Source organism: Paroedura picta, chromosome 3, assembly GCF_049243985.1.
Source record: "Paroedura picta isolate Pp20150507F chromosome 3, Ppicta_v3.0, whole genome shotgun sequence".
NCBI lineage: Eukaryota > Metazoa > Chordata > Lepidosauria > Squamata > Gekkonidae > Paroedura > Paroedura picta.
In genome coordinates, this window is record NC_135371.1 from 157340911 (window position 1) to 157367410 (window position 26500).

The 26500-nt window shown below is 45.8% G+C and overlaps 1 protein-coding gene across 1 annotated transcript; it reads left to right on the forward strand.

Annotated features, from left to right (window-relative positions):
• Window positions 1-723: 723 nt before the first annotated feature.
• Window positions 724-13208, forward strand: AQP5 (aquaporin 5). The gene is made up of 4 exons (XM_077328906.1): window positions 724-1159; window positions 5303-5467; window positions 7620-7703; window positions 11096-13208. Exons 1-4 carry the CDS (start codon window positions 797-799, stop codon window positions 11267-11269), a joined length of 786 nt encoding a protein of 261 aa, XP_077185021.1. The 5' UTR covers window positions 724-796; the 3' UTR covers window positions 11270-13208.
• The last annotated feature ends 13292 nt before the right edge of the window (window positions 13209-26500 follow it).

Genomic DNA, 26500 nt, shown 5'->3' on the forward strand with positions numbered 1-26500 from the left:
GTTATTTGCCTCTGAAGCAGCAGAAAGCATTGGCTGACTGTAGGCCAAAGCTTTTTTTAACTACAAGGTTGTGTTAATCTTTCGTTGTACTCTTGTATTAAAACAGGACTTTGTTTGGCTGGTACATGAAGTCTGACACATTACTCATAACCGCACGGTGATTCCTAATCTTAAAAATAATCACCCAGGACCATGATCTGGTTCAGATAATCCATAATCTCAGTGATATGAAGGGATTCACTCCCATCAAACCTCGACATACCAGAGAATCAAGCTTTGCAGAACCAGCCACAAATACTGCCAGACAGCTTTCAGCCAAGAAGGGAAAAGCATAATAAAGGAGCCAGCGCTACAAAAACTTTCTTTTTAAACGCCTGGCACTACAGATCAAATGAAATATTTGTTCTGTAACGCCAGGCATTTAAAAAGAAAGTTTTCGTAGCGCTGGCATATGTCAATAGATGAGGTGCCATTTGCTGTGTCATTAAGCAGTACTGTGGTTATCTAGTGACCGTAGGGACACACAATAGGGTCCCCATTGTGTGAAGGAGAAAAGAAGAAAATCAGAACCAGCCTATGTGAGAGGAAGGCGTGTACGTTGTTTGAAGATGGAAAGGTTCCAAATTCCACAGGATCAGAAGGGGAGGGGGGAGGACCGGCAATTGCCCTGGCTCCGCCCACAGAATCCTTCCTAACTGCACCTGTAGACACATATATAGATCTCTTTGGCCCTACATTTCCACAGCAGCGTCTTAGCATCTATCATCACCACTCTTACACCTGCCACAGCCTGAACATGAGGAAAGAAATCTGTACCATTGCTTTTGCCCGTGCCGTCCTGGCCGAATTTTTGGCCACCTTGATTTTTGTCTTCTTCGGCTTAGCTTCTGCCCTGAAATGGCCTTCAGCGCTGCCCAGCATCCTCCAGATCTCCCTGGCTTTCGGCTTGGCCATCGGCACCATGGTCCAGACCTTTGGCCCCGTCAGCGGTGGCCACATCAACCCAGCCGTGACGATCGCCTTCTTTGTCGGCAACCAGATCTCTTTCCTCCGGACTCTGTTTTATATCGTGGCCCAGTTGGTGGGGGGCATTGCTGGAGCGGGCATCCTTTACGGAGTGACTCCTGCGAACGTCCGTGGCAACCTGGCGGTCAACGCGGTAAGCACTCTCTGCTTTGGGGAGGGTGATTCGTTCCGAAGATAGTTGGGCGGCCTGGCTGTTTGTACAAGGGATTGTCGGGCAAGCCAATGTGCTCCGTGCAACTGAGAGCTGAAAGTCAGAGGCTGCCACTCTGTACTTCTGGCAAGGAAGATTCCGCCTACACGCTGCTGCACCACAGTGGTGTGAGATAGACATGTGTGCTAAGGATACACCAGGCAGCTGGCTGGCTTGACAGGTTAACTGTGCAGAGTAATTTACAAGGCGGGGTTTCTCCCCCAGGCTTCTCATATCCTAAGGGGGTGAATGAGTCACTCAGGAGAGGGGAAAAGCAAAAAAAAAAAAAAATCTTTAACTCCAGCTTTGCCACCTGGAGGAGCAGAAAAAGAAAAGTGATATGATGCTTGTGTATATGAAATTGGTTTTCTTTTTTCTTCCTTGGACCTCTGGTGCCTACTTTGTATAGAACAGCTGGTGTCGTTTGGAGAGGTAGTTCATATAGGGTTGCCAGGTTCCCCCTGGCCACTGACATTAGATAGGGGGTGGTGGGGAGTTTTACCAGACACAGACTGTAATAATTCTTGGAGATTTGGGGGAGGGGGCTGGAGCCTGGTGTGGGGTGCAATAAACATACTCTCTGCCCTTCAAAGCAGCCATTTTCTCCAGGGGAGCTGATCTCTGTAGTCTAGAGATGAGCTGCAATTCCAGGGGATCCCCAGGCCCTACCTGGAGGCTGGCATCCCTAAGTTACTAGCTAAAAGAGGAGGTGGCGGTACGAAAGCCGACACTGCAGGGTGTAGAACAGGAGGAGAGGCTGTTGTGACTCTTCCATTCCTATCAGTTTCCAGCCTGCCACCCCTAACATCAGTCTCGGAGGTCAGGGGATATCTGGAGTAGCACTTAATATAAACAAACATACTATGGAAGGGAGGACCATACAGAGACAAAATCCCCCAAAGAACAGAGGTGCTTTCTGAATGAAGGTCCTAAACATATTTTCGGTGGGCTCGGTGCAAAAGTTTAACATGCCCCGACTCCAGATCTGGTCGCACAGGTAAATTTTCTTAAGTCATGAAAGCAAAATTTCGGCTATATTTCAGAAATGTTGTAGCGAGATCAAATCTTGCTGATGGGCTTGCAGGCCAGGAAGGTCTAGGCTTCTTCCCCCCTCTCTTGGTATTTGGGCAGGGTCTGTGCATGAATAGAAGCCTCTTCACCTGGGTCACTGTGTTGGCCTGAGGCAACAGAACAAAGTTTGAGTCCAGGGGCACCTTTAAGACCGACAAAGTTTCATTCAAGATATATGAGCTTTTTGTGTGCACGCACGCTTTGTAGGATGCACATATCTGACAAACTGTGCATGCACACAAAACCTTATGTACCTTAAATAAAACTTTGTTAGTCTTAAAGGTGCTACTGGACTCAAAACTCTTTGGAGTCTAGCTAGAGATGGCAATCCAGTGCAGAGTAAAAAGCACTTAAGACTAGGGATGCCAGCCTCCAGGTGGGACCTGGAGCTCCCCTGGAATTACAGCTCATCTCCAGACTACAGACTGCCTTGAAGGGCCGAATTTATGGCACTGTACCCCACTGGGGTCCCTGTTCTCCCCAGGCTCCATCCTTAAATCTCCAGGAGTTTCCCAACTGGCAGTCCTAGCTGGCCACCCTCTGCCAATGGGCAACAGGGGGGGGGCACCTGGTAACCCTATTTAAGTCTGTTGATTAAATAAGGCTTTAGTACACTTAATTCTCTCATGGACAGTGGCCAAAGTATATAAATTAAGTTTAAGAGGCAAATTATATCTGGCCAGGAAAAAAGACAGCGGAATCTGGTTAAGCCAGTATGAGGGTGATCCTGGAAGAGCAATACAATAAACCTTTAGAAAGCTTCTTGGATCTGCAAGGAAGACAGCTGGAGGCTCAAAACATCCATAGTCATATATTCTTATGGATTTGCTGCAGGTGAGATGCCAAGAATCATGCTTTGGGCCTTTGTTATGCAACGTCCCTCTCAACCCTTCAGGCAGTGGCTAAGAATCAGGTTGATATCTCTTCCCTTCCTACATTTCCCTCACCCCCCCCCCCCAGCTTTCAAATAGCACACAAGAGAATGCACAGACCATAAAAGTGACTCAAACTGTTTTCTGCATGGGTTTAAAAATGCCCTGGGGACCTCTCTTGCACAATTTCTATCCGGTGTCTATTCATGCAGAAGAGGAAACAAAGCGTAGGGATTTGCAATGCGTAGAAGCCTTCTGTGATGTTACCTCTTCGTGGTAAATCTCATTCGAAAACAAGAAGCCATCAGTTTCATGCACGCCCAGAGAACCTACAGTCTGCTTTTAAAAATAAATGCCTTGCATAGCTAGAGCCTACATTTTAAATAGTTCTTTCTTTCTTTTTTATAATTTTATTATTTATTATTATATAAAGCATTTACAGAAAGTAAAAGAGAAAAAGCGACCAGCTGACATGGTTCTTTCAATGCTATTTTTACACCCAAATGTGAGCTCAAGACCCATGGCTCTCTGCTCATAGATATTCACTGAGTTTTCCCTAAAGCTGCTCCAAATACAAACACTCCAGGGCAGTGTTACTCATCACACCTCCCTTGCTTTAAAAATTATTTGGAGCGGGCACAATGTTAGCGAATAAGAGCCATTTGGGGAGTGAATTGTGGTCATTAATGTACTACACTAGGACCTGTGAATTTCGACACACTCATTTGTCTCAGTCAGGGAATAATTTCTTAGCGTTGTTCAAAATTCATCTGCCTCGCAACCCACCTATATATCTCACAAATCACAAAATTAAAAGTTCAGTGTTGTTTTTGAAATGTCTCAGGTAAAGGTAAAGGTAAAGGTAAAGGTATCCCCTGTGCAAGCACCGAGTCATGTCTGACCCTTGGGGTGACGCCCTCTAGTGTTTTCATGGCAGACTCAATACGGGGTGGTTTGCCAGTGCCTTCCCCAGTCATGACCGTTTACCCCCCAGCAAGCTGGGTACTCATTTTACCGACCTCGGAAGGATGGAAGGCTGAGTCAACCTTGAGCCGGCTGCTGGGATTGAACTCCCAGCCTTATGGGCAAAGCTTTCAGACGGCTGCCTTACCACTCTGCGCCACAAGAGGCTCGGGTAGACCATGGCATAGTAATGGGTTTGCAAACATAGGGGTGAGTCCCCTCAGGATCTCTGGTGGGTTCTAATAATGTGAGCTCATACCTCCCGGCCATGACTGACTCCGGGTTTTTGTGGGTGGTCTTTGGTAAGTCCCTCAGTTTCAGCCAAACCTACCTCACAGGCTGATCATAAAACAAGAGAACTATCATCAAAGGACAAGAGGGGCATAAAGGTGACAAAAAAAATATGCTCTGATCCAATGGCCCAGACCAGCCACAAGTTGTCAGATCTCAGAAGCGTGGTGTAGTGGTTAAGAGTACCAGGCCCTGGAGAACCAGGTTTAATTCCCCACTCTTCACTACAGTCAGCTGGGTGACCATGGGCCAGTTACTATTCTCTTAACAGTTCTCTCAAAGCTCTCTCAGCCTCACCTACCTCACAGGGTGCCTGTTGCGGGGAGAGGAAGGGAAAGGTATTTGTAAGCCAGTCTGGGTCTCCTTCACGTAGTGAAAAGCAGGATATAAAAGAGAACCAGTTCTTCTTCTTCTTCTTCTTCTTCTTCTTCTTCTTCTTCTTCTTCTTCTTCTTCAGCAGAGTCAGCCCTGGTTAGGCCTTGGGCATGAGACCACAAAGGAAGTTCAGGGTTGCGATTCAGAGACAGGCAATGGCCAACTACGTCTGTTCATCTCTTGCCTTCAAACCTCCACAGAGTTGCCAAAATTAGATGCAACTTGACGTCACTTCCCCCCACCAGACAGATAGCGATGTGATATTGAGGGCTCCAAAGTGAGCTCCACCCAGCTTGGAAGTGCTCAAGAGAGCCAGAAAAATGCAGATCTCTGCCTCAGCGGCTTGGAATACAGTGACACCCCTGAAGGCTTTTGAACGTTTTTGAAAAGTGTTTTTTTTTTATTAGCATCATCCACCCTAGAGGGTGTTTATCTGGTTGGCAGAAGGGAGTCGCTTCCCGAACGAGGTGTGTGGAATGGCGCCCTAAGCCTCCCTCTTTTCCTGTCTTCACAGCTCAGCAACAACACCTCTGCAGCCCAAGGGGTGGTGGTGGAGATGATCCTCACCTTCCAGCTAGTCATATGCATCTTTGCCTCGACTGACAGCCGCCGCCGTGACAACGTGGGCTCCCCGGCCCTGTCTATCGGACTGTCCGTCACCCTGGGTCACCTGGTTGGGGTGAGTGTGGCAGCTCTGTTTTCCCTCCCCCACATGTAGGTCTTCAGTTTGTTTCTGCCTGCCTCAGAAGCCTGACGTGATGATGGGGGCACCACAAAGGGAGAGGTTCTGATCGTCCCCCTTATAGAAGAGGTAGATTTTAGCCCAGCAGCGCCTTCAGCCAGCTTGGTGTCGTGGGTAAGAGCAGCGGCTTCTAATCTGGCAAGCTGGGTTTGATTCCCTGCTCTCCCACATGCAGCCAGCTGGGTGACCTTGGGCTGGTCACAGTCCTGATAGTTCTGTTCTCACAGAGCAGTCCTGTCAGAGCTCTTTCGGCTCCACCTACCTCACAGGGTGCCTGTTGTGGGGGAGATTGGCATCAGACAGACAAGGGCTTTTTTGGCCCTTGCCCCAGCCTGCTGGAACACACTACTTGTGAAAATTATTTATTATATATATTTATTATTTCTATACTGCTCTCCAAGAGGACCAGCTCACAGCAGTGTAAAACATGGATATTTAAATAAATAATTAAAAACAATTCATTGATTGAATTAAAACAGTTAAAATTTGCTTTTTCAGCAGTCATTTAAGTATTAGGTTCTAGTACTGATCAAACACTGCAAGACCTTTGGGCGTTCTGCAGAACTTGCAAAAAAGGGCTGTTCTGCCAGGCTTATAGCTGAAGCCCAAAGATCTAGCACCAAACTACTGCTGGTCTTCCTTCCCAGATTTGCCCAAAAAACTGCACTGAAGTGAGCCTTTAAGTCTCTCTCCCCCCCCCCCCGCTAGATGGACCAAGCAAACTCATTCTATTGATTGTTTTATATTTTGCTGCGTTTTAAGCTGTGTTTTAAGTGGATATGTATGGATTTTACATTTTAGATTTATTTTTATATCTTATGATTTGTATTGTGTCTTAAATTGTGTGAGCTGCCCTGCAGCTCCGGGAAGCGCGGCATACAAGTGTAAAAATTTAAAATAAGAGTTGCTGTGATAATTACAAAGGTGCCCCCTAATGCTGCTGCTGAAATGGTGGTATCGGTGCAGACGGCAACTGCATGAATTTTACCAAAAACATCACTGAGGCCGTTTCCGCATGAGTGGTAAAGGTCGGGGTGGTGTCTATATGGACCTGGGGCTAATCCCTGTGTCTGTATGACATCATCGTCAGGCCATCGCCATCCCGGGCCTGGAACACATCAGACCCGAGATGCCCCACACTAAGGGAACACAGATTCTTCCATCTTCCCTTTTACTGCTGTGGGAGTCAACAGGGCTTATCCCATGGCAGGCCCATCTGGATGGGAAAAGCCGGGCCTTCCAGCCTTGAGGGCCTCTGTAGGGTGGGGCCTCTCCCCGCTCTACAAAGGCTGGCAAGGGGCAAAAAATGCTCTGGACAACTTTGCAGCATTTCATGGTGCCATGGGGCAGACCGGGGCTTTTTTGTTTATTTTGCAGGAAAATGGGATTGTGTTATTCCTCCAAAATAATCCCCATGCTGCCTCCCCACGCAGCAGAACCTTTCTGCCACCACTGTGTTTCCCAGGGGGATACATTTTGGTGGGACATCAGGTGTCCCACTGAAATGTGTCCCTCTTGGGGACATAGTATGCTGTGGAGCAGTTCCATAGCAATGCACCAGAAGCAGCCCGGAGTGGAACCACCGGTGTGGAATTGACCTGAGTGCAACATTCCAGTCACAGTTACATCCCCAAAGCAAGTGATGAATGGTGGGTCAGATCATTTGACGTTGGCAGAAAAAGAACCTGTTGAGATGGGGGGGGGGGGGGCAAGCCAATACTAAAACCTCTCAAGCCATTTCTCATTGATCGTAATCCAGACCAGGACAAAGCACGGCAAAAAGCCAGAGATTGCAATGCTGAAATACTTGATCTGAGCAGTATAATGTCTGCTTTCAGCTCTCTTATTGTGTTTGTTGATGTCAGAACACATCTAGGTTGGTTTGCTGCACAAATGCCCTCCATGGACATACCCAAGAGAATTTCCAAGACAACGCCACAAACACAGTGTTGGGAATGGAAGGAAGAATTTACTGCCTACAATATTCAGAAGGAAACAGGGGCTGTGGTTGTCTGACATATGGGCAGGGGATAATAATGAATTTGCAGGAAACACTGAAATGTCTAACAAATTGTCCTTCCCTCCATAGATCTATTTCACTGGCTGCTCTATGAATCCAGCTAGGTCATTTGCTCCTGCTGTTGTCATCGGCCGATTCAGCCCTGCTCACTGGGTAAGACACTGGCCATTTATCATAGGTAGATCATCCCTGCAGAAAATGCATGTCATATGAATCCACTCACCATTCTCGCACCACCAACGTTTAGCAGAGGCAAGAACAAAGTCCAAACAGGCAAGAAAATATTTGGTTAATAGTGCAAGCCTTTGCAGAATTGCTTCCATCTTCTAAAACTATTAAACTCGGAACTAAACTGTTTAGGATGGCCCAATTTCACCAGTCCTCAGAAGCTGTGCAAGGCTGGTTAGTATTTAGATGGGAAGCCACCAAGAAGTCCAGAGTTGTTACACAGAGAGACAGGTAATGGCAAACCCCTATGAACCTCTCTTGCCTTGAAAACCGTATGGAGTCACTTGATAGCACTTCCTGCTGCCAAACCTATTAGGGAACTAAATAACATAAAGCATCATGCAAAACACTGTTATAGCCTTTGATCACTCTCCTTGTTGTTTCTCTAAAGTGTTGCCTGAGCAGAACACTCAAATGCATCTCCAGTTGTTTTGCCTTTTGCCAAAATCTGTTAACTCTAAACCAGAGATATGGTGTCAGAAGTGACCATTCCTGTTTTAGAATTTAATCAAACCATCCAAAAAAGGTGGAATTGTTTCCTATACCTCCTGTACTTCCTGGCCATCTGCATGGTGGACCTTGCTGTAAAACATCAGCACCCAGAGGGACAAACCTGTAAAACCCGGAGGGACAGACCAGAACGCATGGGATGAAATTAATTCAAAAGAAATTCCATATTCCTGACAGATAGAGCGGTTTCTCAGTGAGCGGCTTCCTCAGGAGGTGGTGGGTTCTCCATCTTTGGACATTTTTAAACAGAGGCTAGATAGCCATCTGACGGAGAGGCTGATTCTGTGAAGGTTCAAGGGGGTGGCGGGTTACAGTAGATGAGTGATAGGGATGTGAGTGTCCTGCATAGTGCAGGGGGTTGGACTAGATCAGTGGTTCCCAACCTGCGGTCCGCGGCCCGCGAAGGCCAGGGCGCCAGGCCGCGGTTCCCTCTCCCCGCCCCCCCTGCAGTAAAAAACTTCCCAGGCCGCAAGCTTGCGGCCCGGGAAGCTTCTTACTGCGGGAGGGGGGGAGAGGGAATAAGGGCCACGCAGCTCGCACTGCACAGCTGAAATCGCGCATGCGCGATTTCGGCCATGCAGCGCACATGTGCGGCCCGGCCACGCATGCGTGATGCGCGGGCGCGGCCACACATGCACGCTGCGCGGGCGTGGCCATCGCCCTGCCGGTCCCCAGCCAAAAAAAGGTTGGGGACCACTGGACTAGATGACCCATGAAGTCCCTTCCAACTATATGGTTCTATGATTCTACAAGCCAGAAACTGAGGCATATGCCACCTCAACATGAACACAATTGTCAAGGGAATTTCGCTCACAGATTCCTTTGATGACATCATGCTGAGATCACCTCAATAGTCATATCAAACCCAGCACCTTTTAGCAGGAACCACATGTGCTAAAGCAGCCATTGATGACCTTTTTGCCATGGTCATCCAAGACACTGTATCTGAGGAAGTGTGCACACCTTGAATAAAATGTTGTTGTCCTTCAAGGTGCCCAAATTTGTTCTGCTGCTTCAGAGCAACACAGCTACCCCCTTGAATCTATTTATTTGGTATGGTGACCCACAAGTCCAAGTTTACTTGGTATGGTGATTTACCCAAGGTTTTTTGGCACCCAGAGCAAACTATGACTGTGGCACCCATTTAGTTCAGCATTCTATTTTCTACAGTGGCCAACGAGGTGTTTTGGAGAAATCAAGGTAGGAACTCAGAAGTTCAACTTCTGAGTTCCTACCTGTAAAGGTTTGGTTGTATTCCTTTTTTGGTTTTGGTTTTGGAGAAATCGAACATTGCACAAAAGTTGCCGCTGTCCCACTATGAACCCCAAGCAAGTGGCAGTGTGACATACACAGCCTTTGCACATGAATATTTTATCCCAGCCTTTGATCACTCTCTACTTCTAATCCCCCAGTGACTGTAAGAAACTCAATCTAATAACCATTGGAGGGGGAGTATCAATGAATGTATGGCATGGAAGATACTGTTTCCATGGTCGTAATGACAGCAAAGGAAAGGGCAGGGGTGGCCATTAGGGAGGGCTGGCCAATAACTCACTTTTAAATGCGTCGCAACCCACTTTGGGGGCCTGCATCATAGGCTGGGAAACACTGGGCTACAGGGTCAGGTTTTGGCAGCTTGTTGCTGTTTTGGCTCAGTCCAAATAACGAAATCATGGGCAGACACCAAAAGTATCTGAGTGCTAAGTCTCAACTCATGATCTCAAAAGGGGATTCCGCCCTTTACTGTGCTCCCTTTTTAAAGAAGGTGGAAGCAGTAGATGGGTGGCAGGGTGCAAAGCCAAGAGAAAGCAACATAACCACAAGAAGAAGCACTGCTATTATGCTAATCAGATGCTCCCTAATTGCCTTGAATGTATCTGATCTAAGATTGCCAGTAGGGATGTGCAAGAAAAAAAATTAGAACCATTTTGGATTAGGTCCAAATCACTTTGGGCCAAATCTGAGTCATCTTAATCACCCATAGTTTTATGGGATTTGGTCTAGGAGATTTTTCCTTTTTGACCTTCCTGGGCTCAGGCGGGTGGGGGTTTGAAGTAGAGGCACCAAACTTGCACATCCCTAGTTGCCAGCTCTAGATCGGGAAATAATCTGGAGACTGGGGGTGGAGCCAGAAGCGAGGAGGGTTTTCCATGGAGGACAATGCTATGGAGTCCCCCTTCCAAAATAGCCATTTGCTCCAGGGGAACTGATCTCTGTCACCTGGATATGAACTGTAAAACTGGGAGGGTCCCACCTGGGGACGGGGATCCTTACCTCCGAGCCAGATGGCTTGCTCTTCCTTTTTCCCTCTGCAGAACTCTCTCTCCACCCAGAGAACTATTTTTTCCCAGCAGGGTTGTCCTTTCTCTTAGAGCTCTCCTATGACTCTCCCTCTGGAACAAAATACCTCACCCTCCCCCCAACTCCAATGGAAGGTCAAACTAGTGTTATCAGCTCTGGGTGGTGAAATACCTGGAGACTTTGGGAGTGAAGCCAAGAGTGGGTGGGATTTGGGCTGGCAAAAGACCTCAGGGTTGTATAATGCTATGGAGTCACCCCAACAAAGCAGCCATTTCTCCAGGGGAATTGATTTCTTGAGGCTGGACATCATCTGTAATTCTAGGGGATCCCCAAGTCCCACCTGGGGACTGACAGCTCTAATCTGAACCGCTAGCCAAACAACAGCCTCCGTGCTCACAATCAGCAAATGGGACATTAGGAGATCCAGCATGGTTGCTCTGCAAGTCTGATACGGTTTCCCTGAACGTCTTTGAACATTGCCTGACCCTTTCCTTGACTTTTCTCAGGTCTTCTGGGTGGGCCCCATCTGTGGGGGCATCCTGGCTTCTCTGCTTTACAACTACCTACTGATGCCCCACTCGATGAATCTGTCTGACAGAGTGGCCATTGTGAAAGGCACTTACGAGTCGGAAGAAGAGTGGGAGGAGAAGGAGAAGAGCATGGAAATGTCCTCCCCTTGACCGACAGCGCTCTGGGCAGGACGGGGAAGGCGATGAGCCAAATACATACTGACTGCGCCCCACAATCCAAAGAACGAGGCACTTCTGCCGGTGCCAGGGGCCGAAGAGGGGGAACGGGGATAGACTTTATTTGTGTGCGTGGCCATCTTGAGTGTGTGGTTGCCTGCCTCTGTGAGTGCACAGGAGAAACCGACACACAAGAAGGGGTTGTTCCAGCACAGCCTGTTTCAGGAATGATGCATCCCAGCAAGCAACGCCAAACAAGGATGGCTGATGACCTCTTGGGACTCGCAAAAGAGCAGGAGTGTTCTAGAACTGTTGTCTACGTTGGGACCTTTGCATTTGCAGTTGAGTGTTGTTGTAACTCTCCTAGTTATTTGTGTTTGGTTTTCTGTCATCTGAATGCTGTATATGCCCTGGGCTTTCAGGGCTTGGGGGCAAAGTTGCCTAAACATGAGTCTCCCAAGGCTGGTTTTTTCTCTTATACCTAATGATGCTTACCATTAGCTGTTTTGTGTTTAACTCATCATCCATTTGTACCTACTACATAGATATTAAGAAGACATTTAAGGAGGAAGTTTCAAATGGGCATATCAAAGAGGGCAATTTCCCAGCCTTTTAAGTCTTGACCTTGTGAAAATTTGCGGGAGACCCTACAAAGACAACCCTGCCTCTAGAAAACTGTCCTTACTGTGTGTTCTTTCCATCTGCGTTTGCTCATTGTGGTCTGGAGTAAATGTCAACAAAGTGGAGAGCCTTGCTTTGACTCAATGCCCATCTTCTGTCGGCTCAAACCAGCACAGCGAATTAATTTCCCATCAACTGTACATAGACCGAAAGCCCCTGTAAAGTCCAAGGGATAGTACGATAGTTCTGCAGCTCTGGCCGGGTCTTTGATGAAGAGGGAGAGGAGAAAAAGACAGATAAGGGTGCCAACGTGTGGTTTTAAAATATCAGTGCAGGTCTAGTGCAGGAAAACACAGAGTCCAGATCAAGAAGGAAAGCCGGATAGCCCAATAGGGACAGAACAAATAGCAAAAGTTTTGTTTCTCCATTGGCAGGTGGTGGCAGAAGCAGTGGGTGAAGCCTGAGCTTGGGTAAGGGTTAGGAGGAGGATTAAACCTATACTTAGGCTCTTGACCAATGGAGAAGAGTGTCACCGAAAGATCAATCTCCACAGCTGTCCCTCTGCCAAGCTAACCTGGTTGCTTTGCTATGGCCCCCTTGATCCAATGGAGCCCATGGATGCAGGAGTGTATGTGTGGCAGTGAAATCCAAATTATACATCTACTGGGGTGCTGAGCTCAACAACTTGGTTCACTTAGGTAAAGCACATGCCTAATAAATACCATGCTGCTAATGTTAGCTCTGAACATGCTGGTAGAGGGCAGGGAAAAAGCAGAAAATTTAAAAAAACAGTTGGCAACCCTATATCTGTCAGGTTGCCTTCAAGTACCATTTGATGGAAGAAGAAGAAGCGTTGGTTTGTATGCCCCACATTTCTCTTTTCCTTCCTCTCCTCACAAGAGGCACCCTCTGAGATCGTTGGGGCTGAGAGAGTTGTGAGAGAACTGTGATTGGCCCAAGGTCACCCAACACAGTCCATGGAGAAGGGTGGAGACTCAAACACAGTTCTTCAGATTTGAATCTGCTGTACTGAGCCACAAAACCCCTCTGGCATGCTGGCTAGGGAGCTGAACCAAGTGGAATCTGGAACACCTCAGATACAAGGAAAAATAAATCCTAAAAGAACAGCCCCAAAATTAGTAAACAGGCAAGGGGAGGGGCTGCAGTTTCCTGCTCTGGCTGTTATCCCACTGCCCTCTTTTTTTCTTTTGTTGATTGTTAGTTTACCAAAGATATGCGTATTAAGGCTTTTGTTACTTTGTGAAAAACAAGGCATTATTTATTATCAATAAAAACAAACTACAAAATTCTATCACTAAGATGTCAATGATAGTTGGGGGAGGATGAGCTGGGGTGGGGGTGGGGCCTGGAACTCTCCCAAAACTAGAACTGATCTGCAGACCAAGGAGATCCGTTCCCCTGGAGAAGATGGCTGCTTGGGAGGACTCTACTGCATTGCACCCTGCTGAAGTCCCTCCCCTCCCACAGCCCCACCTTCCTCAAGGTTTGATGCCCAAATTTCCCGCAGTTTCCCAAACCACAGTTGGTAACCTTGGTTTATTATTTCTGGAACAGGCCCTTAGAGGGTTACGCTGTTGACAGAGATTAAATGTGCAAAGAGGGGAAGAGCACCAGCCTGCTTAAAAAAATTAAATGGTTTTATTGTGAAGAGAAACATCTTTGTATAGAAAGTGAGGAGGGAAAGAGTCCCAAGTCTAACTGTTCTGTTCATTCAGTCTGTCTGCTTGTACTGTTCTGGAGCCAAGCAGGGAGGAAGTGTGTTCACAGGAGGAGGAAGGCTCCAATTGAGCCAATCAGGACGCAAAAGAGAGTATTTGAAAAATATCAGGAAGTTTCTGATCTAGACAGTGTAACTGCACTTCTCCTGTGATGCCCCCCTGCAGGACATTCCCCATATTATGTTCCATTATGTACACTACAGATTTTGCATATTCCAACATATTCTGCTCCCAGCAAGTCTTGGGCACAGTGAAGAAAATGAGAGCTCAGGTCTTTTGTTATAAAATCCAAGGGAACATTGGCTGTCTGAGGTGGACTTAGTCATCCCCTCACCCCATTGTATGGTAATGGATGTGCAGCCCTCTGAGGCCTTCAGAGGCCCAGGTGAATGGCCACAGAATTGTGGATGCCCCATTCGAAAGCTGAATGACACAAACAAATCAAATTCATTGAAAGGTGGGGGAAGCCCTGGGTTCACAATGGAGAGTTTAAAACAAAACAGCGCGAGTGGAAATTACACCAAGCAGTCACAAAAAAGAGAAGGAAGTCTCTCTAGTCTCCGGATCCTGAATCACAAACTACCGCCCTAGAAAAAAGCAAGAGGACAGTAGCACCTTATTCAAGCCTAACAAAATTCATGGCAAGGGATGAGCTTTTGCCACTGCTCACTTCTCCAGGTATCTTCGGATCTTTGAGGAAGTGAGGGATAGCTCAAGAAAGCTCATCCTCTGCCACAAATTGTGTTAGTCTTTAATAAGGGGCAACTGAACTCTTTCCTGCTGCTACAGACAGACCAACACGGCTACCCCTCTTGAGCTCTCCTCATGGTCACTGTGAAGACTCCTGGACCTAGTCTGCACACAATAGATAATGCACTTTCAATGCACTTTCGAAGTAGATTGTCCTGTTCCGCACAGGAAAATCCAGCTGCCAAAGCACATTGAAACTGCATTATCCTGTGTGTGCAGACTAGGCCCATTTCTCAGTCACAGCAGAAGTCCCCCTAGTTCTCCCTTCCTTCTCCTGCCCTGTTGCCAGGCGACCACTCACCCAGCCTCACTGCAGAAAGCACTTCCCTCTGGAGCAAAGGTGACCAAACTGTGACTCACCAAATATCCATGGACTACAATTACCATGAGCCCCTGGGGCTCCTGGTAATTGTAGTCCATGGACATCTGGAGAGTCAGTTTGGCTACTCCTGCTCTAGAGGGTAGTGTTTCCAGGCTACAGCCTGCCCAAACATCTTACACTCTTCTTAATAATAAATATTATTTTTATTATTATTATTATCAGAAGATTTTTGTTTGTTTGTCTTGCCCCAATCCAAATGACTGAAATAATTTAGAGCAGATGAAGAACATTCCAGACATTTCAATATAAGGTGTGATTTGAGGTCAACTTGCCATTAGTAAATTTGTAATTGTGCAGCCCTAGCTGCCAGGCAGGCAGGCAGGCAGGCAAAGAGACAGGTCAATACACAGGTTTATTTGGTGGCAGGGTTGCCAGCCCCAAGTGGAAAAATTCCTGGAGATTTTGAGAGAGGGGATTGTTGTTCTAATAGTCCTCCCAGAAGAGCTAGAGTTTAGCCCAATAGCACCTTGAGCCAGCTTGATATAGTGGTTAAGAACAGCGATTTCTAAACTTTTTCATAATAATAAATACATATTTTACAAGACTACAAAGTGCAGAATTAAGGAAGCTTTTCTAAATCCATCATACCATCTTCACAGATAAAAGCAAACCGTGCAACAATTATATGCAGCTTGTACCGCCCCCCCCCCCCCCCAATTTTGTGGATGTCAAAGGTGCTACTGGCCTCAAATTGCGTTCTTCCACTGCAGACCGATATGGCTGCCATTGTGAAATTATCTCCTTATACAAGTCAGTGAAAACAAAGTAATGCATTTGTTTCAACTGACTTCCCAGGTCCAGAGGATTATGGGTTTTTATTTGAAAGTCTCCACTGGATTTTTTCATGAGCCGTATGTTTGAGACCCCTGTACAGCCCGTTCCTTTTCTCTGGCAGCTCCCACTTTGTGGAATGGGCTCCCCGGGTAGCTGCGGAGACACCATATTTAGGAGGCTCTGTAAGACTGTTTTGTTTGTGATGTAAGCTACTGGCGTTTTCTTGAGGGGGGGAGTAAATGAGATTTTACTGTACTTCGTAATCTAGTACAGTTTTTGGAATTCTGACCTGCCTTGGGCCACAAGGTGAGTGCTGATACAAATTAAGACATTCAGTTGCTTCTCCAAACATATGAAAGGCTCCTTTTATCTGAAAGCATTTTTAACACCTATTTGGGAAGGCTTTTGGTTTTGGGGGGTGGGGGGTTGGCTAAGAGCTGGCCTTTGCTAGTTGGAACTATGCACTGTCATCTGGTGATTATCCCGAGTCCTAACAAAATCTAAAACATGCATTTATTAAATTGTTGATATTATCTGTTCCCTAGTGCTTCTTTGTGAATCTGAACTGATGAAGGTAGCTTATGTTAGAAAATAATCACATTTAACCTTGCAACAAAGACCTTTGACATAATCTTGATCTTTGTGATCCATAAAGATTTGGGCCTTCACTATGTTTTGAGAACATAAGAGGAGGGGAAAGAATCTCAATGATAAACAGGGGAAGAATTCCATCCAGGTGGGACCTGAGGATCCCCCGGAATCCCTGCTCATCTCCAGGCAACAGCGAGACATGGCCACTGAAAAGGTAGCCTCTATGGCACTTTACCCCATCTCTCCCCAAATCCCGCCCTCTGCAGACTCCACCCCCAAAGTCTCCAGGTTTTTCCCAGATCAGAGAGCTGGCAACCCTAATGACATCTATATTTGGAAAAACAACAAGAGAACCATGCTTCATCAAATTCATTATTGCCAACTGGTTACAAAGCAGAAAGAAGGACCAAGGGAGTGGAACCATAGCTCAGTTGCACACCACATTATTTACATGTTGATTGTAGCCTGATATAGGTAGCAAGAGGCTACCTATATTTAAGGCAACTAAAGCTACAACCTGATTGTATTGTGCTACAACCCCTTTGTCAGTAGTTTTTGGTGCATCTCCTTGAGCAGACTAATTAGAGCAGGGGTAGTCAACCTGTGGTCCTCCAGATGTCCATGGACTACAATTCCCATGAGCCCCTACCAGCAAATGCTGGCAGTGGCTCATGGGAATTGTAGTCCATGGACATCTGGAGGACCACAGGTTGACCACCTCTGAATTAGAGGTCAATAATGGCCTCCTGCAGCCACAAATAAACCTCATCTTCCAATCAGCCAGAGCCCATAATTTAGATATTACTGCTCAGCCCACCTTCTCTGTCTCACAAGCCAACCAGAGAGAGACATCTATATTTTATAGCACTGCAAGTTCTCTTTAGTTCTCTTGTCCATTGCCTCAGAGGTTCTGGATCACCCAATCCACATTTGCTTTGCCAGCAACCAATCTGCTCATAGTGGCCAATCCATTTTGAACAAATGAGACTATCTGTACTTAACGTGTTACGGTCAACATGGTGACTCAGGCATCCAAGCAATTATTCTCTGTTTGCCAATATCCATCTAACATTAAAGCACACAAAGATATATTAAAATTGCTTATTTTAGAATGCAAATATATTAACAGAATGCTACATATACACACATTTATAATTATGCTTTCAAGTGTCCACATCAGCCTTTCTCAACTTTTTTACCATTGAGAAACCCCTGAAACATTCTTCCAGCTTTGAGATACGCCAGCAGTGGCACGATCATGCAGAATATGGTTGGGAAGTATAGCTGTGTATATGCCCACCTGGGGCCCCTCCCCTTCCCACCCCCTCCTGGCCTATCATTGGCCATTTGGGGATGAGTGGGACAACATGACCATATATATAATTTATAGTTGAATATATATATATTGACAAAGAAATTCATAAGTCTGTTTTTTTGTTTGTTTGCCATCAAGTCACAACTGAGTATGGCGACTCTGTGGAGTTTTAAGGCAAGAGATGTTCCAAGGTGGTTTGCTATTGCCTACCTGTATGTCACAACCCTAGACTTTTTTGGTGGTCTCACATCCAGTTACTGACCAGGGCTGATATTGCATGGCTTCCAGGAAGCTGACTAGCATTCCAAACAGATTCCAATGTGTTTTTTGCCTTATTCTATTTTTTTTCTTATTCTATGCATCCCCTACAAAACAAACATTTTTATTCTAAATCTAGATGTTATAAACTTAAAACTTCCTTCCTTCCTTCCTTCCTTCCTTCCTTCCTTCCTTCCTTCCTTCCTTCCTTCCTTCCTTCCTTCCTTCCTTCCTTCCTTCGTTGACTGCAATCCTTAGTACATAGCAACGCTTGATTGTATAATAATTTCAACCAATAATAGAAGGAACACCTTAAACATCTTCTCCAGCGGTGTTTCTAACCCTTGTTCTAGAACTGAGAAGCTCTCATGAACTTAGGCCCCATTCACAAATTAGCAGTTCCCTTACAATGTAAAATATAAGGGAATGTCTCTAAATTGTAAATTCTATCCCCATGCACTCTTACGTACAAGGTACGCCCTGTTAGCTTCAGTAAGATCGGACTGGGCAAAAACGGGGGAGGCACAAAACGAGTTCCTAGTAGAAGAGGCAGAGGTGGAAAACTGACTTCCCAGTACAGGAGAGGATAACACACATTGGAGGGGAGGATGGACTTAAGCCCACTTTCACCACCTCCAAGGGGACCTCCACATATTTAGTGATCTGAACCAGTGGGTTGGCCAGAAATATAAGGCTTCCAAATTACTAAGTTTGCACCAAGGCCTCGGGCAGAACTGTCTGCAGAGTCAAACAGCACATGAATTAAAATCGTAAATTATATTTACACAGGAGGATGACACAAGCCTGAGCATTGGATCATATTCAAAAGCCAAAACACGGCAGCAAATCGCAATGTCCCTATGGGCCAAAATGCACAGCAATAAGAAATGTAATAAGAACAGTATAGTTCTTCATCACAAGGGCAACTAGCTTTCTTTATTACTGTTTATTTCACAAGTAGTTCCAGAGGCAAAACTTAAGATGAATTTCCATGTAACCCAGAGGGTATCTAAGGGTATTTTGTGACTAAATTACTACTTTTATGGTAGCAGGTGTACAAACATCACGGTACTAGCAGATCCCAGGAAGAGTCAGCTGTGACACTTCCCCAGTAAGCCCATCTTCCTCTCCATTCCTCTAACTCTTTCTCTCTTTCTGGAGCATCTTGCCAAGGACTGATTGGGTCCTTATCTCCTTATTGTGTCTCAGGGCCTGTAGTACCAGAGCCTGTTTAAGGATTTGTGGGCCCTCAGCAGAGCACAACTGACACTGTTACAAGTACTGTATAAGTAACTGTGAATCCCCCACGCCCCCTTCCAGGGATAGTTGGAACTTTGGAAGCAACTGATAGCTTCGCTATGCTGAAAACATTTCTCTAGGTGGGATGCACAAGTTCAGTGCCCCAATGTCTATGGGGCTTTTTACACTTATGCGGCTTGTGGTGTGCACGTATGATCAGTAACGTGCATGCTCAGTTATTAACAGACCATGTGTATCATACTTTTTTCATTGTTGGGGTCAAGTAGTGTAGTGGTTAGGAGCGCCAACTTCTAATCTGGCGAGTTGGGTTTGATTCTGCACTCCCCCACATGCAGCCAGCTGGGTGACCTTGGGCTCACCACGGCACTGATAAAGCTGTTCTGACCGAGCAGTGATATCAGCGCTCTCTCAGCCTCCCTCCCTCACAGGGTGTCTGTTGTGGGGAAAGGAAAGGCGATTGTAAACCACTTTGAGCCTCGTTCGGGGAGAGAAAAACAGCATATAAAAACCAATTCTTCTTCTTCTTCTTCTTCTTCTTCTTCTTCTTCTTCTTCTTCTTCTTCTTCTTCTTCTTCTACAAGCTACATAAGTGCCACGCTGAGGGGGAGCCCCATCCATGGCGGCCACCAGAGAGCACCAAAGGTGAGCCAGCTGCAGAGTGACAAGGCAGCCCCCGAGGCAGCAGCCATGGAGGAGGACGAGGAGGAGCCGCGGCCCGGTACCAACTGATCCACGGACCGATCCTGGTCCCCAGACCGGGGGTTGGGAACCACTGCAGTAAAGGTCATTTTCTGCCACAAGAAGGTGAGTGATCTTCACAGATGTTTCTCTCCAAATGCAAAATCTAATTCATCCCTATGCTGTTCCTTTGCCCCGGTCCCCAATGTGCAACATTTCAGGGAACCCAAAGGGTTGTAAAAAAGGCAGGAAATTATTTTCAGCTTCCAGAATTGCTTTCCATTGGCAGGACAGAACCTTTGGATTCAGAAAAAGTGTAAGTCCCCCAGCTAAACTGTGCACTCTTCTCCAGGAATACACCTAGCTGTGTTGGAAAATCTATCCACCCCTCCAAATATACAAGGAAGGAAGGAAGGAAGGAAGGAAGGAAGGAAGGAAGGAAGGAAGGAAGGAAGGAAGGAGAGAGGGAGAGAGAGAGAGAGAGAGAGAGAGAGAGAGAGAGAGAGAGAGAGAGAGAGAGAAAGAAAGAAAGAAAGAAAGAAAGAAAGAAAGAAAGAAAGAAAGAAAGAAAGAAAGAAAGAAAGAGTTCCTAAGGTGTAGTAAACTAGTGAGACAGTGGCACAAGAGAGAATTGTGAGGGAGTATTCTCATAAACTCAGTGTATTTTCAGTGAATATTGTATTCCCTGAAATAAATGGATTACAACTAAGAATGAGAATAGGAAAATATCAACTAACATGCTCCTATATAGTCTAAAGGGTCAACATTTCTTTGTCAGATCCAGGCAGCAATAGCACACCAACGTACATATACTGCAAAAAAAAAAAAAAAAAAAAAACCAAAACAGTGCCGAATTAGTGAAAGAGTTTTACTAATTCTATCCTTTATTGTCCAAAAGCCATTTATGAGCTGGCTTCAGGACCTTGAAAAGAAGCATCTTTGTCTTCCTAAGAGTCAAAGTAGAAATGAAAGCATCGTTAATGATACGATCAGTGAGTTGTCTCCTTGTTCTAATTATAATAATTAGGCAAGCAAGTTTTGAATCCAATGAGCTGACATTAAGTCTGCGATCTTACGCCAGATGATCTCAGAATGAACTTCCTTTGAGGTCAGCAAGACTAACTTCCAGAATTGGGCTGGAACATATATAGAATTGGGCTTTAAGGAAGTAATGCACTAGCTGAATAATGTCTAGAGGCAATGTTTAATCAGAATAGGCAAAATTCAATAGGGCTGAGGTGAAACGCTTCACTATGAATTGCTGAGGGTTTTATGCCAATAAATGTTATTATTATAATTGCTGAGGGTGTGTACAAAACTGACTATCTATCCATCCATCCATCCATCCATCCATCCATCCATCCATCCATCCATCTATATTTTTGGACCGCCACTCCCAGGCCAAGATGGTTTGTGGCAGTTCACAATAAACCCCCCAATAAAACACTGATAACAAAATTTCCAGGCAGCTTAACCCACCTGATTCCCGCCCCCCCCCCACCAGTCCAATACCCAACACCCACTCGGGAGAGGGGGGCTACCTGTCCTAAATGGTTTGGCTGTCTTAGAGGAGGGACCTTTGATCATCTACAACCTGGCCTCAACCAATTACCTGGTTCTGATTCTGGTTGTACTTGTGAAAGAAAAAATAATTCTTTAATCTTAACTATGAGGCCCACCTGTTCTTTATCCAATTGGAAGTAATCTCACAGTTCTTTCTATATCTCAAAGGGATACCTACCTCTAATGAGGGGTTGGTTAAGAGGCAAATGAACTTCTGTTTAAACAACTGATCAAGGAGAGTTTCCCAACTGCATTTGTTTTATTTGCATACTGACCAGTAGCCATTTTAGCACAAGATTCTCCCCCCTCAATCATTGTTTACTCTCCCCATCTTGTCAGTTTTGGATTTTTTTAAAGAAAAGGAATAAGTCTATTGATGCTTGTATGCCTCGCAAAACTCATCACTGCAATCTGTATATGAGGGAGGGTGCACATGTGTGCTGTTTAAAGAGATATGTGCCATCTGTTAAGAATGTTTAATTAGAAATGGGGATCTTTAAAAGGGAAGGGAGTGAGGCAGGGGTCTTTCCCCTGAAAGCGTCTTGGCAACAGCATGCAGGAGCACTTTAAGAGAAGCCAGGGGAATCTGTGCATAGAGGCCCACCATGCAACCTTCCTTGCCTCAGCCCCTTTCCCTCCAAGCTGATTTTGTAATGCCCCAAAAGGTTTTGTGCATGTGTCAGGGAGAGGCAAAGGAATGTGGCTTTTAGAGTGAAATTCCAAAAAGTTTCTTTGGGACCCATGTAGGGAAGAGTCATCCCATTCATTCAGTTAATACGCTCTTCTTGTGCAAATGCAGGGGGAAAATTAGTGCAAAGAAAATACCACTTGTTGAAAGCCAGGACTGAACAGGGGACCTTTACATCGTGAGTCTTAATATTCTACAAACTGAGCTACTGATTCTATTCAAAGTCAGAAAATGACCTTCAGATTGTCTTCATGCCAATTTAGTTCACAGGCAATGTGAAGGTCATTTTTCAGCTCTTGCTAAGTACTGAGTCAGTAGCTCAGTTTATAACCTCAAGATCTAAGGGTCTCCGCATTTATCAGACAGTAAATGCAGCTAGAAGAATCTCCTCTTACAATTTCAAAAAGCATGTCCTATGTGCAACTGACCAATAAGGAGAGACCAACCACAACCACACACAAGAAAAACCTTCAGAACAATGAGAATATCCACACATGCTCCATTATTCCAAAGAGTGCAAGCACAGGTTTCATATTAAGGGCACATAGACTTTAATTCAGTGATCATAGAAAGTTACTTGAGCGTGCAGAAATGGCCTTTGTTAGATCTCAGAAGCTAGGCAGTTAGAGCAGTTTCTCAGTAGACCAGGCTTCCTTGGGAGGTTGTGGGTTTTCTATCTTTGGGGATTTTTAAACAGAGCCTGGATAGCCATCTGACGGAGAGGCCAATTCTGTGAAGGCTTAAGGGGGTGGCAGGTTACAGTGGGTGAGCGATAGAATTGAGAGTGTCCTGCAAAGTGTGAGGGATTGGACCCAGAAGGTCCCTTCCAACTCTATTATTCTATGATTCCATGATTCTAAGCAGGGCCAGCCCTGGCTAGTATTTGGATGGGAAACCACCAAGGAAAAACAGAGTTGTGATACAGAGGTTGTTGTTGTTGTTAGTTGCGAAGTCATGTCCAACCCATCACAACTCCATGGACAATGATCCTCCAGGCCTTCCTGTCCTACCATTCCCCGGAGTCCATTTAAGTTTGCACCTACTGCTTCAGGGACTCCATCCAGCCACCTCATTCTCTGTCGTCCCCTTCTTCTTTTGCCCTCGATCGCTCCCAGCATTAGGCTCTTCTCCAGGGAGTCCTTCCTTCTCATGAGGTGGCCAAAGTATTTGAGTTTCGTCTTCAGGATCTGGCCTTCTAAAGAGCAGTCAGGGCTGATCTCCTCTAGGAGTCCAAGGGACTTGCAGGAGTCTTCTCCAGCACCAGAGTTCAAAAGCCTCAATTCTTTGACGCTCGGCCTTCCTTATGGTCCAACTTTCACAGCCATACATTGCAACTGGGAAGACCATAGCCTTGACTAAACACACTTTTGTTGGCAGGGTGATGTCTCTGCTTTATAGAATGCTGTTTAGATTTGCCATAGCTTTCCTTCCCAGGATCAAGCGTTTTTAATTTCTTTTCTGCAGTCCCCATCTGCCTCCCCAATGGCCAATGAGAGGCCTAGAAGGGGGGAGGGGAGGGGGACCGGTAGGGCTTCCCAACAATATTGTGCACGATTGTGCCACTTCTGGGGTTTCTCAAAGCTTGAGGAATGTTTTAGGGGGTTCTCAACAGTAAAAAAGTTGAGATTGGCTGGTTTATAGAAATAACAGGAAACAAGTACAGATACATCTAATAGAAAGCCCTAGTATTGTTTGATTTTTCAGAGGGACAGTTTTGAGAATGGTGATTTCGGACAAAGAAACTGCAGGGAGGTTCACCCCCAGGAGCATCTGTTAATTTCTGATGCCCAAACCAGGATGCACTACCTCTGCAAAAGGAATGCTGGTAACGAGGAAGATTATTTTCAGGGCAGGGACCTGGGTAGCTATGTTGCAATATCACATCCCGTTGAGTAATCAGAAGTGACGCCACAAAACAGTCACGGAATCCCTCATCTCTGTAACTCAACCCACTGAAGACAAAAGTTGCAGGCAGGTGTGCCAGTCCAAAACCCAGTTCCAAAAACAAAGCACAAGCTGCAACTGACTTTCCTTTCTTTCCGTTAATCTGATTAAAGCTCCTTGATTAAAAATCTTGAGCATTCAAAAACCCTTCTGTGAAGTAGCATTCTCTAGTCGAGACACCACACTAAACCAGTGGAAAAATCTTTCAAAAGGCAAAGGTAAGGTTAAGGAATCTGTCATATGAAAGGAGTGAAACTAGCTCGTGATGAGACCAAGATGAAAAATGATCTAAGTATTATGTTAAACACCAGTTTCTAAAGCCAATCTAAGTAGGACACTCCAATTTTCCTCTGAGAACAATCAGTAAAGTGAGTGTGAGTAAGGAATCTTTCTTAATCTTCCCTTCATGACAGGAGTGGGCTGTGGAAACTGATTTGTGACAATCCCAGCAAGGGCCTTTCAAGGCAGGGAGGAAGTAGTGGTTTGTGTTGGAATTTCAATCAAGTAATTGGGTGAAGTCAGCCTTGAGGGCTTATTGTTAAGCTTTTTGAGCAGCTAAGCTGTACCTGTGTGCTCACTGGTGCATCAAGTGATCACAGGGCCCATGTCCTGGGGATTCTTTTGTTTAAGGTGGGCTCCTGCCCACTTCCTCTTTCTTCAGGAAGAGCAGATCAGTGTATGTGTGCTTTGCAGAAGCAAGGAGCAGCCATTAAGCTCTTAGCTCTCTCCATCAGCTGATATGTAGGCATGTAGTCTGCTTGAGCCAGCCATAGGGGCTTGCAATGTCTTTTCTTTGTAACTATTTTTTCTGCTTTTGTGAGGAGTGAGGAGACTGAAGCAGATGAATATGATATATTTTCATGTATAATCTTTCCCTTAACGATTATTCAACAGTTGCTTAGGAAGCTCAGGTTTGGGACAAGTCAGCCCAAAAATATGATTGTTTAAACATTTAGAGTAATATTGATAGGAGTGTAATAGAACTTGGAATGGAGAGCATGGAGGTGACTAAGAATGTGGTGACTAAGGGGTTGAGGGGAAAAGAGAGCTACAGGAGGGGTAAACACGTTATAGCTGTCTATATGCCATTGCTAAAAGACTCTGAGCCAAAATAGGAGAGCTGGAGCACTTGATGTTAAATGACAATTTGAGTAAGAAAGAAACATGGTGGAATGAGGAAAATCTATATGAAGACAGGATGGGATGGGTTGGTGGTATATTGCATTGCAGAGCCAGCTTGGTGTAGTGGTGAGGAGTGCAGACTTCTAATCTGGCAAGCTGGGTTTGATTCCCCACTTCTCCCCCACAGGCAGCCAGCTGGGTGACCTTGGGCTCGCCACAGCACTGATAAAGCTGTTCTGACCAAGCAGTAATATCAGGGCTCTCTCAGTTTCACCTTCCTCACAGGGTATCTGTTGTAGGGAGAGGAAAGGGAAGGCAAATGTAAGCTGTTTGAGTCTCCTTCTGGTAGAGAAAAGCAGCGTATAAGAACCAACTCTTCTTCTTCTACATCAAAGAGGACATCAAAAATAAGTTTGTATATGTCATGGGAATTACCTTCCCAACAGAAGGAATACAAGTGGACATACAAAGCCTTAAGGGATACTTAAAAGTGGGGTGTAGTATTGCACATATGAATCCTTGAGGCTGATCTTGAGCTGGAAAAGAAAATAAGGGAAGTGACTAAAGTAGATAGTGAAATTATACTAGGAGACCAACTACCCTTCCATTGACTTGGTAAATATGTTCTCAAGTCATGCTGTAGAAATGAGATTCTTAGATATCATAAATGACTGTGCACTGGAACAGTTGGTTTCGAAGCCAACCAGAGGATCTTGGACTTGGTTCTGAGTGGGTCTCAAGGTCTGTTTGTTATACCAACAGGGAACAGTGACCATGATGCTATTAAGTTCAGCGAACAGGTCAAAGTTATTCCTAAAGTCCTAAACTGTAAAGTTTCTAAAGAGGGAACTTTACAAAAATGGAATAGTAAAAAGGAAGCTAGCAAAAGAAATGTAAATCAATAATTAGGCATGCAAAAAGAGATTTTGAGGAATGGATTGCTAAAAGCATTAAGTCAAATAATAATAATTTTTTTTTTCAATATCTGGATCAGGAAACCAGCTAAAGAAGCAGTGAGGTCTACTAGTCTTGGTGACTGAGGGAACCTCCACATTTAGAGGCACTAATCTTCATCCCTGAGCCTGGAGGCAACATCAGGGCAAGGCCTCAGCCTCTGTGCCCCTGTCTTGGCCATCCAGATGAACTGGTCAGTCACCGTGCTAGGAAGAGACAAGAAGGTCTTCTGTTGTAGAGCTGTGGCTCAGTGGTACAGCATCAGCCTTCATGCCCTCAATCCCAGGTTGAATCATAGAATCATCTTAACACAGCCCGCGGCGCCGCGGGCGCTGCGGACTAAATAAAGCCGTAACGGCTTAGGGGGAGGAGTTAGGGCGAGCTCTGTCCGGGATGAGGAAGGGTGCCGATTGGCCCCTTCCTCTGGACAGACCATTGGCCCGGCCGATTCCCACCCTGCTGACAAGGATCAACTGCGAGCCGTGCTCTGCGCGGCTCGCAGTTGCTCCCTTGCCGGCGGCCTGACGCAGCGAGAGGCACAAAGCGCCTCTCGCCGCATCAGGCCGCCGGCCAAGGGAGCCCCCCC